This window comes from Planococcus citri, chromosome 3 (genome assembly GCF_950023065.1).
Source record: "Planococcus citri chromosome 3, ihPlaCitr1.1, whole genome shotgun sequence".
In the NCBI taxonomy this organism is placed as follows: Eukaryota; Metazoa; Arthropoda; class Insecta; order Hemiptera; family Pseudococcidae; genus Planococcus; species Planococcus citri.
The window spans coordinates 40,469,319-40,491,510 of record NC_088679.1 but is presented as its reverse complement, the minus strand read 5'-3'; the positions used below and the strand labels follow the sequence as shown (position 1 = coordinate 40,491,510).

The window sequence follows — 22,192 nt, the reverse complement described above, 5'->3', positions numbered from 1 at the left end:
GAAATTTATTTCATCTAATATATGTAGCTTAACAATTTTGAATTGTTACGCACCACCCAAGTATTTTATTATAGTGCTACTTAAACCTCGAATTGTGAGAATGAAGGCACATGATAGGTTTTATCTTCTTCTATATTTCACTCAACATGTGATTATAAAATCGTATAAAGTGAATTTTCCGTCAAAACGGCCAACACCTTTTCTAAAGGAGATTTTCTCTCGAATTAAATCCTATAGTTGTTTATTCGGACTCCGAGCAACTCGATTCATTTCATGTTTACACTTAAGTGATTAAGAAAACAATGAGTCTTTCACAAGTTGCTCGAATTATCTTTTATTGTGAGTACCTAGATTTTTTCCTTTGGGTATTGAGTTTAGTTTAGCATAGATTGAAAGAAAGTATCGGAGTGTATAAGTAGGCAGGTAGTTGGTAAAGTAGATAGGTAAGTATCTGTGGTGTACTGAAAAGAAAAAAAACGTATTTCAACCGAACGAAGCATATTCTTCTGTCTGCCTTTTAGATAAATGAGATGTTAAGCATTGTACTTTGACGTTCATTATGTTGCCAAAAGGACTCGCTTTTTTTTCTGCATTGGAAAAAAAGTCGCTATTATCCACCAATTGTAAGTTATCAGAACTTCAGGCTTCTGATTCATTTTTTTGTTTTGTACTGTAATTTAAAATATCCATTAAATGAATCAGGTACCTATGTAGTTTGGAATTCACCTACAAGATGATGAGGATGTGATAGTTCACTTTCAAAAATTGGATACTTATTAGTTATCAATTACTCACCTACCCATGTGTATTTTATTGCTTTTAAGTAGAGATTGAAAGACTCTTCTTAAAAAATATTTCGCTTCTTCACTTCATTTTTTAAATTTAAAAAAAAATCAAAATCCCACCAAAATTCTTTTTTGTTTAAAAAATCAAATTTGGGGTACGACTTTTTTCAAACCCACTCGTATCACAAAAATACGTAATTAAAAATTGGGTGTCCCTTCCAAAAAAAAAAGAAAAAAGAAAAAAAAGAAAGTAGGCAAAAATACATATAAAAGTATGCCTAAAATTGTTGGAAAACCAGACCTTACCAATTTTTCTGAACTGAGAATTGACTTATTCCTCCTACCATGATTTTTTCCAACATAAAAAAGTAAAAAAAAAAAAAAAAAAAAAGGTAGGTTGTATTCTTACTTCTTTTATGCATGTCTTTAACACTCGCTTGGCACATCTTTTGTTTTACTTTTGTGCATTCATCAGAATTACTGCAACCTTAATAATACATACAAACCTTCCCCACTCATTTTCAAACCTCGAGGTAGAATTAAAAAATGGTATACAATTCTAAAAAAATACCTGCCATTTTAAATTTTCACTACCTACCTAATTTTTTGAAGAATGCAATAAATTTTATTTTCATGTATGAGTGGTTGCCTACAATGAATAAATGAGGAGGTTTGGATTCGATAAAATTGAGCTATGTACATGTTGGTTCTGGCGATGATTTTTTTTAAACTAGGGATGCAAATTCAAGTTTGAGACGCCATGATGTGGTGTATGACTAGATGTTAACATATTTTTATCCAGTTTTTTGTATCTAAAATAATTGAAAAATATTTAAATACATAACCTAAATGGAAATAACTATCGCACTTCGATATGTATTTAATTTAAATATTTTTTTAAAAAAGATTTAATTAAATTTTATCCAGAAATTTCATCCATTACAGTTACAAACATGCACTTACTCGTTCTTTCTAATAAATTAAATAATGATTTACATTTGTATTTTTGCGATCCCAAAAAAAACTATGTCTCAACGGACGGTAATATACCATCATTTGAAAATTTAAAAAATAATTACGATTGAAAACTGAAACCGTGTTATGCACACACCAGCAGGAATCCATTATCTACGTACCTGCAGTATCAACTTTATCGTTTAAAACATCCACCTTACATTTTTACGTAATTTACCATTTAAGGTTAGGTAATAAAAAAATAATTAAATCGTAATGTTAGGCATTTATGAAATACGATAATTTAAATTAAAATAATACGCCGAATAAAATTACCTGTTCACGTGCGAAGCTGATCAACGAATTCTTCGTCGAAAAATTATGGTAAATTCGAAAAAGCGAAAATTAAAAAGCCGGCCGGCCGGCGGCAATCAGTGTCGTTTACCCGATTGTATGGAATACCAATAACAAACTGTGGTAGTAAGGTAACCCATCGCATGTAGTACGCTCTGTAGTAAGAAGTACTCCCCTGAAATTGCCTACTTGTTTCCCCTTTATCATTGTAAGGCCGGCGCCGACGCCATCAATGAAAGCGTCATATTTCGTTTCCATTCCGCACAGTATACAATGTTGACCATTTTACATTTCCTGGTGTTTCTCTTATAGATTTATTAGGCGTGATTAATACACATATATATATTTTTTTTCCTCAAACGCGAAAATGTTTAAAAATTGATTGCAAAGCGCTTTTTGTTATAATGGAAAATTTATTTCCAAAAGGAAATTACAATTCAATTATTTGAAATGATGGAAATGGAAAGAATAGATAAGCGATGCGAAGGTTTTCATTCGCTATGAGCACAGCTTTAAAGCGCATCATTATTATATTTTCAATTTTTTTTTTCTAAAGAAATATTTTCAAAAACTTGATTTGCGAAAAATTTTAATTTTTTATTTTCTTTTGTGCAATCAATAGAGGAAAAAATGCGTAGTAATACGGGCTTATCTTTTACCTACATTAAAAACAGATAGAATATGACCATCATAACAAATGATTTTATAGGTATAGTGCAAGTTTAAACTTTAATTAAAAATTCTTAATGTGGATCGTATAAAATTTTACGATATTTTGAGTTTTTATTATTATATGCAGCATTTTAAAATAGGTACAGCATCACACTACCGATGAAATATTCATTCGGTAGAAAGGAACCTGTCTGAAAGTTTTCAAAAATTAAATTTCAATTTTTTCGAACAGCTAAGAATTATAAATTCAGGCGTAATTTTTAACAGTCGTACCGGCATATCGTTCATACAGAGACGTCTTCTATCACGTACTATAAAATAGCGAGGTTTTTCCATGAATTTTAATAAAGACCCGACAACCTTTTACGACCTTTCTGTTTTACAACATTCTATAACGGTGCAGCCACACTTTCATTTATCAAGTCTCTTGGCGATCCTTTAGAAAAAGTCATTTAACATAGTATCGCCGTATGGCATACTTACCGCTTTACTCTCTATCAAAATGAACAAAAAACGCATGCCGTTTAATCCCTTTAATACTGAAATATTTTCATGTTGAGCATCTCAGTCTCAGGCGTGATGGTAATGAAAGAAAAAAATCAATTTTAGGTTCAACTTTTTGAATAGATCATTTGTGAGAAGTTCTGTTTCAAGTTCTATTCCCCTGGGAAAGCTGCGTTGCGAATTTTTAAAATAATTCTGTGTGTAATACGTAAGTGGATGCACGTGATGCAGTTCGTCAACATCATTTTTGAGTAAAAAATGCATTGAATAAAGTATAGAGCTAATTTTGTTCGTTCGGAGTTAGGGACAGCGATTAACTATAACCAATTACCTATTTTCAAATTTGTAAATGAAGAAATTCGCAGAATACTAATAATTAAGGTACCACGTCATTTGGAAATGATCCAGTAAGGCTTTTTTTAACAACTTATATTTGATTGAAAAATTGATAAAATCACGGATAAGTGAACTCCATCATTATTACAAAATTTATTACAAAATCGATCTTAGCAACCAAACAATACGAACAAATAAACTAACATCAAAATTCTACGACTCTTTTGACTATAAAGGATTTACACTAGTGTGTTTTATTTATCTAACCGTAATATTATTAAATAAAACGTCATATATACAAGAGTAAAAATTAAAATAAACGATAAAATGAGGGAGAAAATAGGAAAGTTTCATCTTAAAAACTTAAAGCAAAGCTATCAAAACAAAAAAAAAATATTACAGAGCACAACAAAACATAATATAATCGTGAAATGAAATAATAATTTTCGCGTCGATTTGCACGCATAGGCACAACCAGAAAATTGTTTCATCCAAAGATAAAAAACAATTTCTAAAGAATTACAATCGACGATCTACAATACATACTTACAAAGGTAAAAAAAAATTAAATAAAATTGAAAAAGTATTCTAATCTTGTTATAAACTTCAATAAAATGCGAACATTCACCTTTGGGATATTAATATGATAATCACAATTAATTATAATGATGCAAAACTTTCGATAAAATATGTACTTTTTGTTTGTATCCAATTGAATATTTGAATGTCCCAAAAAACATCGACTCTTCATTTAAATGGTGTTGTTCCAAATACCGTAATCATCTTGAAATAGAGTCAAGAAGAATCCAATGTACGTGAAGTATATCACAGTGTTTCCAACCAAAGTAAGATAGCACGCCGATAATTCAATCTATGTACAAAACACGTAAAATTATTCGTTGCACGGCAATATCGCAATAACTCAACTCGATTCTTATTTTTACTCACCGTGGGTTCTTTTGTTCTCGCCATTATCATAGGTAGAGCAAACGAAGAGACTACTAGACCCATAGTAATAAATATGGCTAAATCCATACACGATTGCTGCGCATTACCGAATCGTTCTTGCTGGCGACGCGCAATTAAAGTAGGAATTGGAGCTAATAAATAGAATAAGACCACTATCATGGGCCACCAAACTCTGTAATCAATTGGAAATCAATACGATGAGTCAGATGTAATCTTAGCGCAATCATTATCAGAAACACACGTACTTTACATCTGGCAATGCACAAGCCAGTATTACAAACGTCATTCCAATAGATCCCGTAAATGCAAGAGTAACCAATCTGTTGAAATGAAAACATATCAAAATATTAATTTCCGGTCTGAACTTTGCGTTGGTATTAGGGATTACGAAAGAATAATAAACCAACTTACGCTGAGATAGGAACATCGTTCGAGAGATTCATGAAACATAGAAACATTCAATAAGTACATATTACATATCCACCGTTGAATAATATACGAACAATAAAAATTAATCAGCGCGTTAATCGATACCTTGAATAAAGCGTATGCTTACCTTTCATACTAGCCATTTCGAATCTTGATAGTGCTTCAGTTGTGGATTAATGTTGATCTTATGACACGAAAAATCTATTCGGCGGTAAGAAATTACTTATTACTAAGGCGAAATGCCAAACTATCATTCCGATTTAACCCAGACAGATGTTTAGAATTTTAGTAAGCGTTTTTAAAAATGAATGAATGAATAACCAATTTTAGAAAAAATGAATGATGAGAAGAGAATTTTTAGTAGTGTTGAGAACTCGAAAACAAACAATGATAAAATTGAGCACCAGTATAGTTCAATGCCCCGACTATTTCAAAATATTCCAACTTGACTTTTTTTCATTTTTTTTTTTTTTTTTTTTTTTACAAATTTTCACAGATGTCGATGCATTTTGTTCTCCCTTATCACTTCCAAAAAATTCCAACAAAAACGTCAATACGTGTCGCGTGTAAGCAAGTGTAGCCGTGTTCCATTCCAATTTTCCAAATTCAGAGACAGTTACATTACATTTTACATTGAGAGAAGATCGAGTACGTGAGCTATATTTGATATTCATTGTTCCATTCGTATTACAATATTCCTACATATTTTCATCAAGTATTCCTTCCTTGAAAACTTGTAAAAATGGTACGTATTATCATAATTTCATTGAATTTATTGCTATGATCCGGCTGTCATAAAACTGGGTTGATACAGCTTCTATGACAGGCCCAATTTTTGAGTGAATGCTTGAAAACTTGGTGTTCCAAGTTAAGCTTTTCTTAAATGCGATCTATAATCATGTATCATGTATTTTGTTAAGATATCCGTGTAGTAGATTACTAAATAATCGATGAATTCTAATGTTACAGCCAGCTGCAGCTAGTGCCACTTCAGTCGGAGCTGGTTCCAGATCTCCATCAAAACCATCTGGTGCTAGGATCGCTGGAGGCTCAACTGTGCGTCAAAGGTAAAAAATTGCTTCGATAATGAATTAGTCTTATTTCGAGAGTATTTAATTTTCTATCGTATGGTTACTTACATCTTTACCTGAATATTTTCAGGAAAACGACCACAACAGCAAGCAGGAGTCGTGCCGCTGGCGGAGCTGGAAGCGGTGGTATGTGGAGATTTTACACTGACGATTCTCCTGGTGTAAAAGTGTAAGTAATTTACGTCTGTAAAGTAATTTTTGTGTGCCATTTCATTATTAATTATTGCCTTTTTTTCTATTTCACTTTAGTGGACCAGTTCCAGTATTAGTTATGTCGTTGTTGTTCATTGCTTCCGTATTCATGTTACATATCTGGGGAAAATATACACGAAGTTGAAAGATGTCATTCCATTAAAGGCTTTATTTTGTAATTTCATGTTATGGTTATCGGTTAGAATATCGTGTAAATAATTCAGTTGTAATGATTCAAAACGTCTTCTATGTGTAATTGAATTATCTATTAATTATATATCCTTTTGTATAATAAATTTTTCAACAATAAATATTTATTCAAAGAAATTTGAAGATATTGCGAATGTATTTCAGTCATTACTCATTTTGCTTGGAAATCGTAATTATGTATAAGAATTTGGATTCTGGAAGACCGGAAGTTATGACGTTGCCGTAGAACGGATTTGAGTTTGTGTATCAATTCTTTTTTCTCATATGGAAATTACAATACGTGTTCGGTTCGGTTGAAACTTTCGTTTTGGATTTTTTTAAAATTCTAGCCAAACTACGGATCGGACAATCTTTGGTAAAAGCACAATAAACAGATATCCGGAAAAACAACGGATCTTGCTAAAAGAACAACGCTACAAACTGTAAATCTTATCAGGAAATTTCTTATCATCCTACAACAGTGTTTTTCTAGTTTTTCTTACCTAATTTTTCATAAAAATTCATTTAATTAAAGTGTTATAATCAACAAAATTTTGAATGCTAGCGTTATACTAATGTTTGCCGAAAAGACCGGAGCATTTCATTTTAGTAAAAGTTGAAACTTTCCCAAGTACTCATATGCTACGCTCATGATGGGGCCTCCTCCGATTGTAACTGGAATTTCGCCGAAAGAGGGTCCTCCAGGGACCAGAGTGACAATTCGAGGCGAATATTTAGGCAGAGAACAGAACGATTTGATCGGTAAGCTAGAATTGCTTCTTGAACAGAACTTATTCATCTCATAATAAACAAATGTAACCCTTACAATCATTCGATTAGGTTTGTTGATATGTGGCTGCGATTGTTTGCTTTCCGCTGAATGGAAATCGACAAACAAGATCATCGCTCGTTCTGGTCCTGGAAAAGGTCGAGGTGATATAATCATTACCACTAAAATTGGCGGAAAAGGTACATGCACCGTACAATTTCGAGGTTATCATGAAACTATCGGACCGCTGAAAGAAAGTGCTGTTTGGGTGGAAGAAGCACCATTACCAGGGCTATCCTGGGGACATCGATCGTTATCTCATTCCACCTATCACCTAGAAGATCCTCTTGGCTTATCTGTCGAGGAAAATGAGTACGTTGCAGTGTGATACAATCCAATTCGGTAGATTATCATTTGACCGATTTCCGGTTACTTTTTAGGAAAAAATTCCCCGAGGATGATTTGCACGAAATGTTTCCCGATGGATCCGGTGATTTGGCTGCAGAGAATTTTGAGCCGAATTGGTTTCTATTGGAACATCATCACGCTACTTCATTCGATGACCTCAAAGTTGGATTGTCTTATTTGAAACGTAAAGTTGAGGGGCAAAGAGAGGGTCAACTTTCGTTCTTAAAAGTTTGTATTGATTTGGAAAAATTTTCAATCTGTGTATGAATTACTATACTGATTTGTACGGATTTTGTATTGCAGGATAATGTTAGTTCAGTTATGGAACAAATGGAAACGTTGTTTACGTTGAAAGAAAAATTTGAAGAAGATAAATTTAAACGAGAGGAGCTTACGCAAAATGTTGATAAAGCTATTAATGGTTAGTTAATAATTTGATTGAGGTAATTATCATTCTAATCGCTTCATTGCTAATTTAATCAATTGTAGATTCGTTGAGCGAGGCCAGAAAAATATTTCAAGATGTGTTATCGAGAAGAGAGAAAGCTGACGCTACTCGAAACGCTCTTGCTGTAGTGACCCGATATAAATTCTTGTTTTTCTTACCAGTAAATATCGAACATAATGTAAAACACGGCGATTTCGATTTAGTGATCAGTGATTATACGAGAGCTCGTAATCTTTTTGGTAAATTCGAAACACCGGTGAGTAATAACGTTAGTTTCGTCTTCAAGATGATGACAATTCATATTGCTAATTAATTAAAATAAATCCATTTCTTCTCATAGATTTTCAAACAAGTTTTGTCCGAAGTCGAACAGAGAATACAAGATTTGAAAACTTCATTGCGTTCAAAATTAGAGGATATGCCGGTAACGCTGGAACAGCAGAAAAAAATTATTAGAAACCTAATGGTTTTAGGAGTAGAAGGTGATCCTGGATGGGATGCCATTAGTCATACGTATAAGTATATGACTAATCAACTTTGGCTTTGTCGTGAAGATCACGTTTCAGCTGAGTCTGCTTTATTCGAAGTCGAATCTGGTAACGATTTGAAAATTATACTAATACCTGTGTATTAAATCCATAAATCTTCGAATAATTCGCCATTTCTATGTTTTCGCAGGTAAAGGTAAAAGTGATGGGGTTTCAGAGAAACACCATAGTCGAACGCCAAGTGGTAATTTTCATTTCGATACTCAGGTAAATTATATTTTACTCGTCGTTTTTATTCAAGAACAATATTTTGAACATGATTTACTTATGTTTTATAGAACAATACACCGCCTAGAATTGCATTTGTAGAAGAAATCATAAACTTTGTTCTTGTAACATTGCCTGAATTTTGGAAACTTGGTCAGTGCTATTTCAACGGCGAATTACAGATCAAACCTGACAAAACCAAACAACAAGAATTTAAAGTAATTTATGTTTCAACTGTGCAATCTTTCAAATATTTAATAACTTAATAAGTAATAACATCTATTAAAAGTATATTTTTCTTGTTTAGCAAAACGTGATCCGAATCATCGAACTGTGCTGCAATCTCATAAAAGCAGCAATATTATCAGGCATCGTTGAAAAGGAATATCAATGGCCTCAATACTCTTCGTCGAAACAGTCAGCTCTGGCTGAAACAATTTCAGTATGGTTACCGCATTGCGTGCGGTTGGTTCAGTCGATGTATTCTTCATTACTAAAAATGGAAATTCCCAAAGAACCTATAGATCTGACCGTCAAATTACTGCTTGATTTACGGTTAGATTTTCTACACTACTACATTTTTGAAATCTTGAGTCGTCTGTCGCTACATGTTGTCATGTTATACTTGTAGAATTCACTCGATGATTATGGAATTGAAAAAAACTGCTGAAAGTGTAAAAGCTTTGGGAAAAAAAGAAAAATGGCAATTAGATTTCGATGGAGAACATGGCGCAGTCACTCAATTGCCAAGCGAATTTGAAGACTTGGTTTCTAAATCTATTAAAAGAATCAAAGAATCAGCTTTAGAAACCGAAAGTAAAGAAACCTCTGTGTTGAATAATTCCACCGCTAAGCAAGAGTTTATCACGTTGATCAATAGAATATTTCTCAATTTTGTTCAGGTAGTTTATGTTTTTTTTTTTTTTTAAGGAGAGAGATAAAGCTCTGCTTTTTAAATTAATCGAGTATTTTGAAAATATAGACTCTTGAAGTACTCGGAATGATTAGTCAAGATCACGAACAAGCTGTAGCTGTATCTCAACTCATTGGCTCTCCGACGCCGTACTCTGAAAAAGAATCCTCAGATTTAGTACGTTTACATTGGAAAATATTGTCTATTTTTTTGTATCTTGTATTCGAATTTTCACATTTTCACTTTTTTTTCAGACTTGGGAGCAAAGATTACTAGCTATGCTAAGTAACTGTCGCTATACGAGAATCGTAATTTACCCCAAATTATCGTTTTTATTCCGCCATCATGGTCTTCCATCTACCGACGAACCGATTCAAAAATGTGGCAACGCTTTGTCGGTTTTAGAAAAAAGAATGATAGAAACATACGTTGAATTAAAAAGTGACCCATTAGTGGGCACCATTGAACCATCTATGTATTTAGGGCATTTCGAATGGGGCATGTGCGGTAAACCAACAGATTTGAGACCCTACGCGAAAGAAATTCTGACCAATGTTACTGCTGTTTATGCTGAAGTACGTTATAGTCACGTTGAACTAATTCAAAATTAGGTTCGCGATTTATTAGGCAAAATTTTTTACAGGTTCATAGGTTTGTGCCTAAACTTCTGTACCATATTATATCGCAAATTTTGGAAACCGTTGCCGAAGAATTGTCCAGATTGATGTCGTGCGTTACGAAATTCAACAGTAATGGTAAAGTGCAAGCGAGGATTGACATAATGGGACTGCATAACGTGCTCAAATTATTCATTACGGAAAACGCTGCGTAAGTGGAATAATAAATTTTAGATGTACTATGAAATTCGTTGTATGTATTACGCATTAAGAAACAATTCATGAAGTAGGTAATAATTGTTTTATTTTTTTCAGGAATTTTTTTAGAGATGCCTTGGATGCTGTACCAGAATTGAATGATGAAGAAAACAGGTAAGTTACCAACTTGGTAATCTGAATATTATTCGCTTTTTATACATACATTTTTGTTGCATCTTCATGGAGATGAATCTGCAAAAAATATGAAAGACATCTCTTACGCTTTTATTTTTTAGACACGTGACAAAATCTTGTTCATAAATTTTAACCTCGTTTTAATTTTCAGGTACGTTGAGGAAGTATTACAAAACTTCATGAAGAGGACCAGTTTGCAATTGTCTTGCTTCACTGCTATCTCCCAAGTCAAAGATTGATTTAACACCGATAATACATACCAAATCTGAAATATTATATAATTATTCAATTTTATCTCGGAATAACGATTTTGATATGCGGATTATATTTTCTATCCATATTGATTCCTAAATATGTATGTAGTTTAATACCAGATATTACAATTTATTAATTTATTAAGGATCATTCTTACGAGTAATTTGGCTGTGAATTGAAATTTTTTCATTTCAATGCGTCTTTAAAGTTTGAAACTGTATGTTCATGTTTTTCATAAATTTATTTTTTATATCACAGTTTTGATTCAATTATTATACTAAGTATTTATTGAAATATTATTATACTCATTAAAATATGTAGACTAATATTGATCAATTTTTTTCTATTAAAACATCAAATTCTAGCTGAGTAATGAAAAAATGGTCAATTTTTAAGACTATTCCAAAACGAATGTATTTTTTTGTTTTGAGAGATCTTGTACAGTATTGAAAAGGTCCCCTCACATGTGCTCGTAAAATAAGACGATATTTTATAATAGACATGTAATAGTCTGTCGGTATTTTCCATTTGGCCTTAAAAACTGCGAAGAAAAATTTCACTAATGTAAAAGTTCACTCGAAGAAAGTTAGGTAATGAAATCAAGTAGGCCATGCTTGAGGTATGTGTGATGTTTTTCTTGGATGTGATGAACACACAAGTGTGCTCTTTTTTTCATTTTTGATTCGTTTTACAAATGTATAAGAAAAAAATAATAATAAATGTAAAGAAAAGCAATAAAAGTATATATAAAGTTGAACAAAAAAAATCACAGCAAAATATTTCGTTTTATGAAAGTTTTTTTTTTGTTTGAATACCTTTTTTATATTTTATTCAACTTTTGAGTTAAATATCTTAAACAAAGTAATATAAAAGTTCTTTATGGCTGAAAAATTTTAGTTTTTTTCTTTTTTTTTCATAAAAGAAATATTACAGATGGTATGCGTATGTTACCGCTCGTTTTGATGTTGGTTCGTATATACTTGATATATTATATGGAAACAAAGGTGAATACTTTTTGTCAAAAGAATACAAGACTAGAGGTGAATTCTAATAAAAGAACAAAATAGAGATGACTGCTTTCGCTTAACATTTGATATTTTCTTTGATGTTGAATCGGTTGAAATAAAACGTTAGCAACTGTTTTTGTTATCGGCCAGATTTGTTAAGAAAATTTCTCGTTATTATTGGTCGACTTGCGATTCTCAATAGATACATTTAAATTATTTTTAAAACTTTAACTGGTTCGAAATTTTCAAAAATCATTGATAGGTACCTGTTACCTAGATAATCTCGTCAGTTAGTTGTTAAACGAATAATGTACGCCTACAATGGTCATGTTTTCGCCAAAAATGGTACATACGTCTACATACCGTCAATTAAATGGAAGAATGATAAACCTCGACGAAGATTTTATAGTTGAACTAGGTATTATTACATTATCCTTTCGTAATAGAAGATGGGTTTATCGCATTGAATTTCAGTGAAGCGTTTTATTATAATCATGCCAATACATAATCCTCTCATGGTTGCATCATTCTTTCTTCCATCAGCACTTATTTTTGCGAGCTTATCATAACGTGTTTTCTTATCCTTTCGTTCGTTGGGTTATCCTTCAACAACTTCTAAAAATTCCATTTCACGTTACCCTTTGTAAACTTTGCCACTTGTACTGCATTCTCAAAACACCCTTTTTTTTTTAGCCTTATCGCCCTTTCGCATTTTATATTTAACTTGCACTTTTTATCGTTTTATTTCTCAATTCAGCTGTTCAGGAAGACGTTGCTCTTAATGCAATTAAGGAATATGTTCATTCAAGATTATAGAATATACGTACAAACGTGGCTTTTCCCAATTCACGAATGCTACCTATTGTAAGTCAACTTTTAACAGCGTTTTCAATGGATCCTCGAATCATACGAGTATTTGACCTGAAAAATGTGTTTTTTTTTCGTACTGCAAGTTCTCGAAAGGATTTAGGTATTCTCATAGGGGATTGGTATCTATGTATATGTTAGTCTTAGCGGTGATGTGATTCGAATATTTGCCACAAAAAATTGCTTCCAAGTTTTGTAAAGGTATCGTATTTATTGTGCTTGTTAAATTATATTTTAAAAATTGGTGTTTGGATTTTTTCAGAGATTGAATTTTTCTAATCGCATGAAATCTTCTTTGATTCCTTCCTATGAAATTTTTGTCCTGCTTTAGATTTGTATAGGTAATTGGCAAGAAATGCAACAAATCATTTGTACAGGTATAAGAGTTGCCTATTTCAAAATTAAAAGGAGGCAGCGATTCTGAAAATATTTTTTAAAATACTTATGGCTAATTGTTTTTTTTTTAGTTACATATCGGATAAAATTGGCCTAATTCACTCAATTTTTTTTCGAAATTTGTATCGGTCAATAGATTTTGACACACAGATTTCCTAAACGTTCCCAATGTTTTAAAATCCTATTACATTAATTTAATACACTTAGCTATTGTTTATGTAATTTACTTGTATTACCTTAATGTGATTTTTTAATTACTTACATACATAATTGAATTTATTTTTGATTAAAATTAATTTATGTATTTCTCTTTCACATTGAGTTCAATTTTTGGCTGAAAAGCGAATAAATATGCATATTCAATATTGTCGAACAATCTACAACATTGTGTTTTAAATGATTTCATGATATTAAGAGGAAGCAATAACACTTGAAAGTGTAAAATGATCGCGTGATATCCCTCGAGTATGAGTACCTACCAATAATTTAAACGTTTTCGAATGATTTTTACTCGGTGTTAAGAAAACTTTTGTGACGAGCGAAATACACAATTTTTGACGTAATAATATCTGGTTTCCAGAAATTTCTCACAAACGTATTAAAAATTATAGGTACGAGTAACCTATCTCATTATACTAAACGAGTTACTTACTGGAAGCTATAAGGTTCGTAACCCAAGTACACGGTTCAGTTGCATAATAACAGACTATAAATTTATGTAGGTATCTATTGCTTTAAATGTTCTGATAATGCAGACAAAATTATAATTCTTTAAAAATCTAAAATTGTAACTTTATCTACCTATTGGTTAATTAAGAGGTTTAAATATCCAAAGGCGTATCGGCGGCTTTTTTACATATTAAACGTATTGTCTAAAAATGAACCTCCACTTACACACATAAGTTGGAAAAAAATCCCTGGTGCATATCCCATAATGAATATTTACCTAATCACCGAACGACTGCGTTGGAAGCTGAATACTTATAGTACCTACTTATAGGTAGGTAATTACTTTTATTTGCAATTGGAGATATACCTAGTTCAAATTTCACGTCTTATGCCAAGCCTATCTTACTTACCTATAGCTATACCCAGCACCCACCAATCTCTATCTCTATCTAGTCTCTCATAATTTTCAAAATATGAATTAATGCTAATTGGAAATTTCTACATGTAATTTATCTGTGAATTCAGTCGCGCGAATATGTGCTGGTAAAAGCTTACATTATGTGTCGTGCTTCCCAATCCGAATTTCTTTGGCACTTTATGAAAACCACCAATTCAATTTCCACGTAACAATAGCGTCTTATATGGATGTTTTAGACATTAAAATATTCTTTTCAATTATAGGTGTGATACAGTTTGTTAAGAAGTCATTGTGCAATCACTATTGTATGATAATGCGATGCTAATGATTTTTCGTCAACATCAAACATGAAAAGTTCAAATTACCTACCAACTCTCTTTAAAATCAATAGTCACGATTTTCGAAAGTGTGAGAAAACTCATTCGAAATTTATAATTCTTATAACGCAATAATAATACCATATCTTGCACGACACACCGGCCAACAAATCCACCATTTTGAAATTCTAGTGCCCCTCAACAGTCCATTTCTAATCGTAATAAAGATCTCATCGAATTGAAGGGTTATATGGTGAAAAAAAAAATAGAAGGGATGTGAACGACAGGCTGGTCGGAAATTGTTGAATCGGAAAATGATGTTGGAATTAAAAGTTTCCCTTCGCTTAACTTGAGTAAAATGCGTGTGTTGTAGACAGACTTTTAAGAAGAAAAGTAAAATTCCATTACAAAATGTATACGCTATTATGCTGGAAATGTTTGTACAGGAGAATTACACAATCCGATTCCTCTGTCAACAATGGCTTTTCATTTAAGAAAAAAAATAACAAGGAAATCGGGTTTCACTAAAAATAACGAAAACTTTGCAATCGATCGAATATAATAATGGAAACGTAAATTGAAGCGGTATCTTAGAAAAATATATTACTATTTCATAGATATTCGTCAATACGGAATAAAAGAATAATAAACTACCTACATTATGAAATTAAGTACGAATGAATGCTGAAGCATCATAAAGGTATGTACCATACCAACCCTATCCAAAGTTGAGTTTTTCTTCCGAAAAAGATATACGTAGGTACTTAACGTTGTTTTTTTTTGGAAAAAACGTGTAATTTGATAGTTGATAATACAGAGCACAAATAATATTACCAAATCTCGCCACTCCCCTGTCACTCATATACCTGTGGATTTGCAGTGAGGTGGAGGGTGGATGAAAGAGGAGAAACATATTACAATTAGATAGCTATAAATAATAATAAAGAAAATTAAAGAATAGATAAGATCTTAATCAGAGGTATAGTTGATAAAAAAGAACAAAGCGCAAAATAAACTATTTGAAATGTCAAGAAATTTATGTGATATGTATGTATTTTAAAAGTTGGTATCTAAGATATCTAAAATATTTTAGACAAGGCCAAAAAAATCAAAGATGAAAAAATTGAAAAATATTATACCTACCCTACATATAGGTACCAATTATCTTGCCAAATTAAAAACCAAAAAAAAAACAAATGCGTTCGTTTGACACATAATTTTTAAAAAATCCGAAAAAAAGTTGACAAATTATTTCTAAAAAATTTATTCTATTTGAAAAAATGATTAATGATATGCTACTCTATTGTAATGTTGAAAGGTCAATTTTCACAGTTTTTATAATTCCTGGAAATAAAAGCGAATATACCTGCCGAGTATCTACTTTCGATATATTTTCAATATTTATGTATTTTGAAATAAATTTCTATATCTTTTTTTTCAAAAAAATATGCAAGTACACTTCTTGAAAAAAAAATCACAAAAAATCATATTTTTCAAATTTTCATCAAAATTCTCAATTAATTAGTTTTTTATTAATTTACATTCATAATGAAATTGATGTTTGATTAATCTAATAGGTACGTAAATTGTTTTATTGAGCTATGTAGTTACTTTTCAGTTTTTTTTTTGTTTTTTTAAAATAAATTTAATATTTACCTACCTATTATTTGAGTTTGAAATGTGTTTGCTCAAATTAATCTCATTTCACATTCCTCCTAAAAAATTATTAGGTTTGTTCGAACGCTTCAAAATTATTTAAAAAATTTATGAATTTTATAAATTGGCTACTTGGAAGAAAAAAAACGGTTCATCCTCAAAATCGCAAATTATAATGAAATTTTAATATAAAGCTGTCAAGTGTCAACAATGGTTGAAAATTTATGGAATTCATAAATTTGGAGCGCTTGAACGAAAACTTAAATTTAATATTAGATAGTTGTGTTTTTTTTTGTTTTTTCATTTTTTATTCATTTTTTTCAACGTAATTGAGCCAATCCGTAAGGACACAGAATAACAATAAGGTACAATCGCATATTTTCTTTTACTTCCTGCGATTATCTTGAAATGTCTTGACTATTCGCATTTAAAATTACCAAAAATCATGAGCATAAGTTATTTATTGACACGAGGTTATCTATTTCTAGATGAAGTAAATAAAGTGTAAAAATGTAATATCGAAATCAATACCTACCTTCTTACCTAAACTTGGAACAGAAAGTTTCCTATTTCCATAGCTAACTCGTATAGCTAGTAAAATTTCGCTTTAAATTACCTTAGTTTAAATTTATAACAGTGGAAAAAATTCCAAAAGCTAGCTAAGTAGTTATTTGTACGCGAACGTTATTCAAGAGAAATGGAACTGTCTGAATAGCCGAAAAGTGGAATGCAAATAGGAATACGCTCTAAATGAAATAAGAATACGTAGGTGCCAAGGGAATAAGTCATTTTGGAAATATTTAAATTTGCTCGTAATTTGTAATTTCGTTTTAATGGGAAAATATCATTACAACTTTTTGGGCCATTATTAAACAGTGAAATGTTAGTTTCGCACTAAACAAAACATATATTATACCTAACTGAATAGGTACCATACATTTTACTCTTTTTTTTTCCTATTTTTCAACTGAAAATGATTCAATTCTGCCGTTGGCGATTAATTATTTCTGAAACACTTTTACTCGACAACTCGATAGAGATTAATTTTTTCCTTTAACCGACAATTGTGGCCGTTTTTGTAATCTCGCTTTGTCGAAATTGAAATTCTCGCAAAACAAAAAAAAATAATACGAGATCTAGGCGTTATTAAGACTTTTTTAATATAAAAATCCTTTGTTACTTTTTTAACCATTATAATGTTCTTGAAGACACTACAAGAGCCTTTTAATCGGAGCACTAACATCAAAGCGGTTAGGTAAATCTGAGTTTTTCATTTATTCGAGTGTCAGACGAGCGTTTCTAATATTATTTCATATTTTCAAAAGTTTTTCTTATTTTCGATAAGGTTTCAGTTACCTACGTTTAGGTGATTTTTTGTTCGATGTTTGCGATGACTATTTTTCTTCAATCGACGAATAAGTATTTATACAGTTTGTTGACCCAGGTTGCTTATAGGTTAACAAATTTCGCTATCTTTATAAACTCTGTCTTGAAGTAGGTACTTCGATGAATAAAATCATAAAAAAAATTTACACCATCTTTTTCCCCTAAAGTAAAAATGACTCAAATGAATAAGGTATGTAAGTAGGTAAAATATGAATGGTGAATGCATTTGACGAAAAAAAATTTGGATTATACATGATGCCCTTTTTAAATAACTCCTGCATTATTAATACATACCTACGACCAGTGGCATATGTTCAAAAGATATGTTAAAAATAATTACAATAGCCTATGTTCTTTATTGTCGTACCAAAACAGGAATATTCGATTGAAAAATACTGCTTAATTATTTCAACCTGCAACAAAGAAAATAAAGTGAAAATAAAAAGCTAACGAATGGAACTTCAAAGAAATTTAAACGCGGTTGCACAGTTCAAGTGTCACTTTTTTAAACACATACTTTTCTATAATAATATTAAATTTCCATACGTATCCTACAAACACGAGACAAAAATGAAATAAAACAGTAGATAGGTTGGTAGGTAAAAGTATGATATCTGCACAAAGATACAAATAATTGTACACGTCTGTAATTAAAAAAAAAAAAAAAAAAAAAAAACTTTACGCGAGATTGATCGGGCATTTCTAAAATTACGGCATGAGAAATGAATATTTATTTTGGAGCGACGAAAATGAAAATACGGTGCTTTACAATAATATTTTCACGGTGCAGATGAACATTTGCATTTAGTTGCGAGCGAAAGCAAACATTTACTCAAAACGAAAGAATATGCCGACGCGGCGCGAACAAAATCAACGTTCAGATTTCATCAGCACATCGTAAATTTAACGAGAAAACCGAACAATCTCTTTTTCATGCCTTACTCGGCGATATCTTGTTAATTTAAAATTTTATTCAAACATTTATATTCATTAAATTGAATTTTTTTTGCTCTTAGTTTTCAAAGTGATAAGTAGGTTTACCTCTATTTTACAAATTCATTCGTTTCATTTTCATTTTCTCCCCTTGAGTCGCATTTTGTCAAGGAAAAAAAAGGTAGCCTAAGTAGGTTCAGGCGTAAAATCGATAGATATGAGTAAACTACGTTGATTAAATCATGTAAAAAAATTCCTTGTTTTCGTTGAAAATTTTCGCTGGAAAAGAAATATTGGTTCACTTGCCGAATATATTTCCCGTGTCCCAAAAGGGATTACAATGTAGCTGATGAAAACTGACGGATACAGATAGCGCGGAAAAATTATTCTGGCGGAAAATACCTATACCGATGACGATTAAGTTTACAAGCTTGCGAATGATTATGACTTCTCTGACAGGTGGAACAGACCATGAAATAGAGAAAGAATTAAGGGGAATGAATTTTTATTAATGCCATTCTTACTCGACTGAGTATATTTTATTCAATTGTAGGTATAGGTAAAGGATACGAAGTACATATTTCAAAACAGAGAATTGAGAGAATTCAGCCAGTGAACGTATTAGGTATGAAATGTGGCTTGAAAATTCTCAAAGGAAACGAAACGAGTGAATATCTGTTAAGTAGGTATCTCGGTTTGATATTTATTTGAATGTAAATTTTATTTAGCAAGGATTAAGAATTACTTACCTTCCGCAAAGAATATATTATAATTACTTTGTTTAATGTATGTCTAATAAGTATATGTAAGTTGTAGGTACCTACCTATGTACTTGAAATAACACAAATTTATAAGGCGCATAAGTAATAGTTAGAGCTAGCACGTAAGGTATTTTATTCTCGTACTGTATATCTCGTCACTGCAATGTTACCTAAAGTTTGTATCCCAGACCAAAAATTTTAAATTCTGCTGGTTTCAAATTTTCTAAAATAGGTACCTAGTAAAAAAATTGGATAAATTGATTCTAAAAAAATTAAACGACAAAACCGAAAAATCTATTTTTTTTTGTAGTCACATCTAAACATGTAAGTATAGGTAATCAATAATCATAATTGAATAGAGACCCAATTTCGACATTGACATGGGTGAGGAAAACAAGTTTTCGAAAAATACGCATACCTTATTTTTTTCTCGTGCCAGGAGTGGTATTCAGAACAGAATTATTAGTAAGAATACGACCTAAAAGTGGAAGATTCCAAGGGTTGTAGATACCCAATCCAGCATTTCGAGATTTTTTAAAAGATGTCCCAAAAATACCTTTTTCCCCTTTTTCTCACTTACCTAGGTAGGTACCATACATATGTACATATGTTGAAAATGACCCTCAAAACGCGTTGGTATTTTGGTACCTAGTTGAAGTACCCACCATTCTGAACATTCCTAAAGTTGTTGATCGAGAGACCGAATCACTCAATTCAGAATTTTAATTGCATACAACGTAGAGCATTTTTTTTTTCAAATGAAAAAATTCAGTGATAAATATGGAGATTTTAACCAGGTGTCTTATTTATACAGAAACTTGAATTATCTAAAATAATTCAAAAATTACATAGGTATTTGAATTTTATTTTGAGCTAAGATTTTGAGGCTTACTTTTGACTCACTTAAACGAGAAAAATTGCACTTTTATTTAGAAGACCAAATGCTGAAGAGTTGCAACTGTCTGAGAATCTTATGTCGAAATCAGATCTTGAACCGAATGCTAGTCATGAATACAAATAAAATAGACCATTTCTAGAGATGCAACTGATAATAGCATTTTTCATTATTTCACTGGTTTTTTTTTCTTTTTTTTAAATGAGGGCATTAAAAATACAGTTTTTTCACTCGTGTCAAAAATGGATGTGAAATTTTAGCCCCATTTCTTATCTTCAAGAGATTTTTATGTCACTTACATTTCGAAGAGGCTGTTTAGAAATCTCACCTTATAAAAAATTGTATTTCAGTGGCTCACAATTTACTTATTACAGTATATACCTACTTAATAATAAGAACCTCGATCTAAAACGAAGGTAGATGAGGATCTTTAAAAAATTTACTTTATGTACCTGGATACATGCTCACCTGTACGATCAAAAAAAAGATTAAATTATGGTAATATTTGTACCCAGGCTCTCAAGCAATAATTTCAAGAAAGAATTTCTCAACTCGAAACTCGATAATTTCCTATTCGTAAGTAAATAATGCATTCGCTTTCATTCAATTTTCAAGTTAAATTAAATTTTGGAAATATGCGAAACTTTCAAGTAGATGTGCGGTAGAAAATATCGATCCTTCACACAAACATCGTTACTTTTCCTGCCGATTTAATATTATAACCACATCTACTAACCCTAATCACAACACTTCAGTTCAACTAACCTATTATTCGTGAAAATACCATATTAAAATAAGCATCGCGCTGCAGAGTCACCCTAGTCAAACTGTTTTCATTCTAAATTCAACGAGTTTTCATCCTCGCAAGTTTATTAGAAGGAACTGGAGAGATTTTTGGATTGATTTATTGTTATCGTATTTATCCTGCATATTGTACCTACCACTCGAATTTATTAGGTACCTACCTATATTATTTTCTAAAAAAAAATAATAATAATATTTTAATGGAATTTATTCGGAAATATGACGAAGATAAATTATAAATAGGTAGTAGGTATATATCGATGCTGTTTTGCAGAAAGGGCCAAACTGCTTTTCAAGAAGTGAATGTAAAAAGTAAAGTGGTATAATTCACACATGGAGGCAATGAGAGAGAGAATGAAAGTGGTATGGCCTGAAGTAACAATATGAGCATTATTTTAGAAAAATTTTATTCAATTATGTACCTGCATTTCTGTTCAGAGGAAAAATAAAAATGTATTGTGAAATACAGTTTGGCCCTTTTTACCTCATTTTCACAGGAATATTCAAAGGGCCAAACTGCACGAAAATCTATCAAGTTTCTAAAAATTGGAAAAATTTTCAGAAAGCTCTCCACCCCACCTTCCCCCACGAAAGGTACACCAAAAAAAATTAACAAAGTCGAATTTTCCATTGGAAAATTTAAAAGAAAATTGTTTTTTTGTCAAAAATACGAGGGCTGTTCGCAAAGTCGTGCACGATGTGCTCTGAGGGCGAGCCTAATTCACGTATTGAGCTGAGTGGGTGTTCATTTTGTAGCCTGAAGTCTCAGGAACACGGTGGTGTATTCTGTTTTTTTATACGGCTCCAAGAAAAAAAATTGAAAGCATGCGAAGCGTTTGAAAATAATCGTCCTGCTCAGGGATGGGTAGAGTGCAGTATATTGAAGTCTAGTAGCAAGACTAATTCTTGTAACGAGCTGCGTGAGCGCTCATTTTGTAGCCTGAAGTCTCAGGAACACGGTGGTGTATTCAATTTTTTTGTTTGACCCGTGAAAATCTTCTTAACGAACTAAAAGTGATCGTGGTGCAGCTTAGCGAGGTTGAATTTTCA

The 22,192-nt window shown here is 31.6% G+C and overlaps 3 protein-coding genes across 3 annotated transcripts; 2 read left to right on the top strand and 1 right to left on the bottom strand.

Moving 5' to 3' along the window:
* Positions 1-3,730: 3,730 nt before the first annotated feature.
* On the bottom strand, positions 3,731-5,387 carry LOC135838447 (leptin receptor gene-related protein). Its single transcript, XM_065354080.1, has 4 exons — positions 4,986-5,387; positions 4,820-4,894; positions 4,554-4,746; positions 3,731-4,476 (listed from the first exon to the last, which is right to left on the bottom strand). Exons 1-4 carry the CDS (start codon positions 5,030-5,032, stop codon positions 4,357-4,359), a joined length of 435 nt encoding a protein of 144 aa, XP_065210152.1. The 5' UTR covers positions 5,033-5,387; the 3' UTR covers positions 3,731-4,356.
* A 133-nt stretch (positions 5,388-5,520) lies between these two features.
* Positions 5,521-6,613, top strand: Sec61beta (Sec61 translocon subunit beta). The gene is made up of 4 exons (XM_065354081.1): positions 5,521-5,748; positions 5,973-6,070; positions 6,165-6,263; positions 6,344-6,613. Exons 1-4 carry the CDS (start codon positions 5,746-5,748, stop codon positions 6,429-6,431), a joined length of 288 nt encoding a protein of 95 aa, XP_065210153.1. The 5' UTR covers positions 5,521-5,745; the 3' UTR covers positions 6,432-6,613.
* Positions 6,614-6,925: 312 nt separating this feature from the next.
* Positions 6,926-11,361, top strand: Sec5 (secretory 5). Its single transcript, XM_065354078.1, has 15 exons — positions 6,926-7,237; positions 7,316-7,616; positions 7,685-7,880; positions 7,956-8,073; positions 8,142-8,356; positions 8,441-8,696; positions 8,779-8,855; positions 8,927-9,073; positions 9,163-9,410; positions 9,487-9,757; positions 9,838-9,945; positions 10,023-10,343; positions 10,412-10,596; positions 10,701-10,757; positions 10,930-11,361. The coding sequence occupies exons 1-15, from the start codon at positions 7,126-7,128 to the stop codon at positions 11,015-11,017; spliced, it is 2,700 nt and encodes an 899-aa protein (XP_065210150.1). The 5' UTR covers positions 6,926-7,125; the 3' UTR covers positions 11,018-11,361.
* Positions 11,362-22,192: the final 10,831 nt, after the last annotated feature.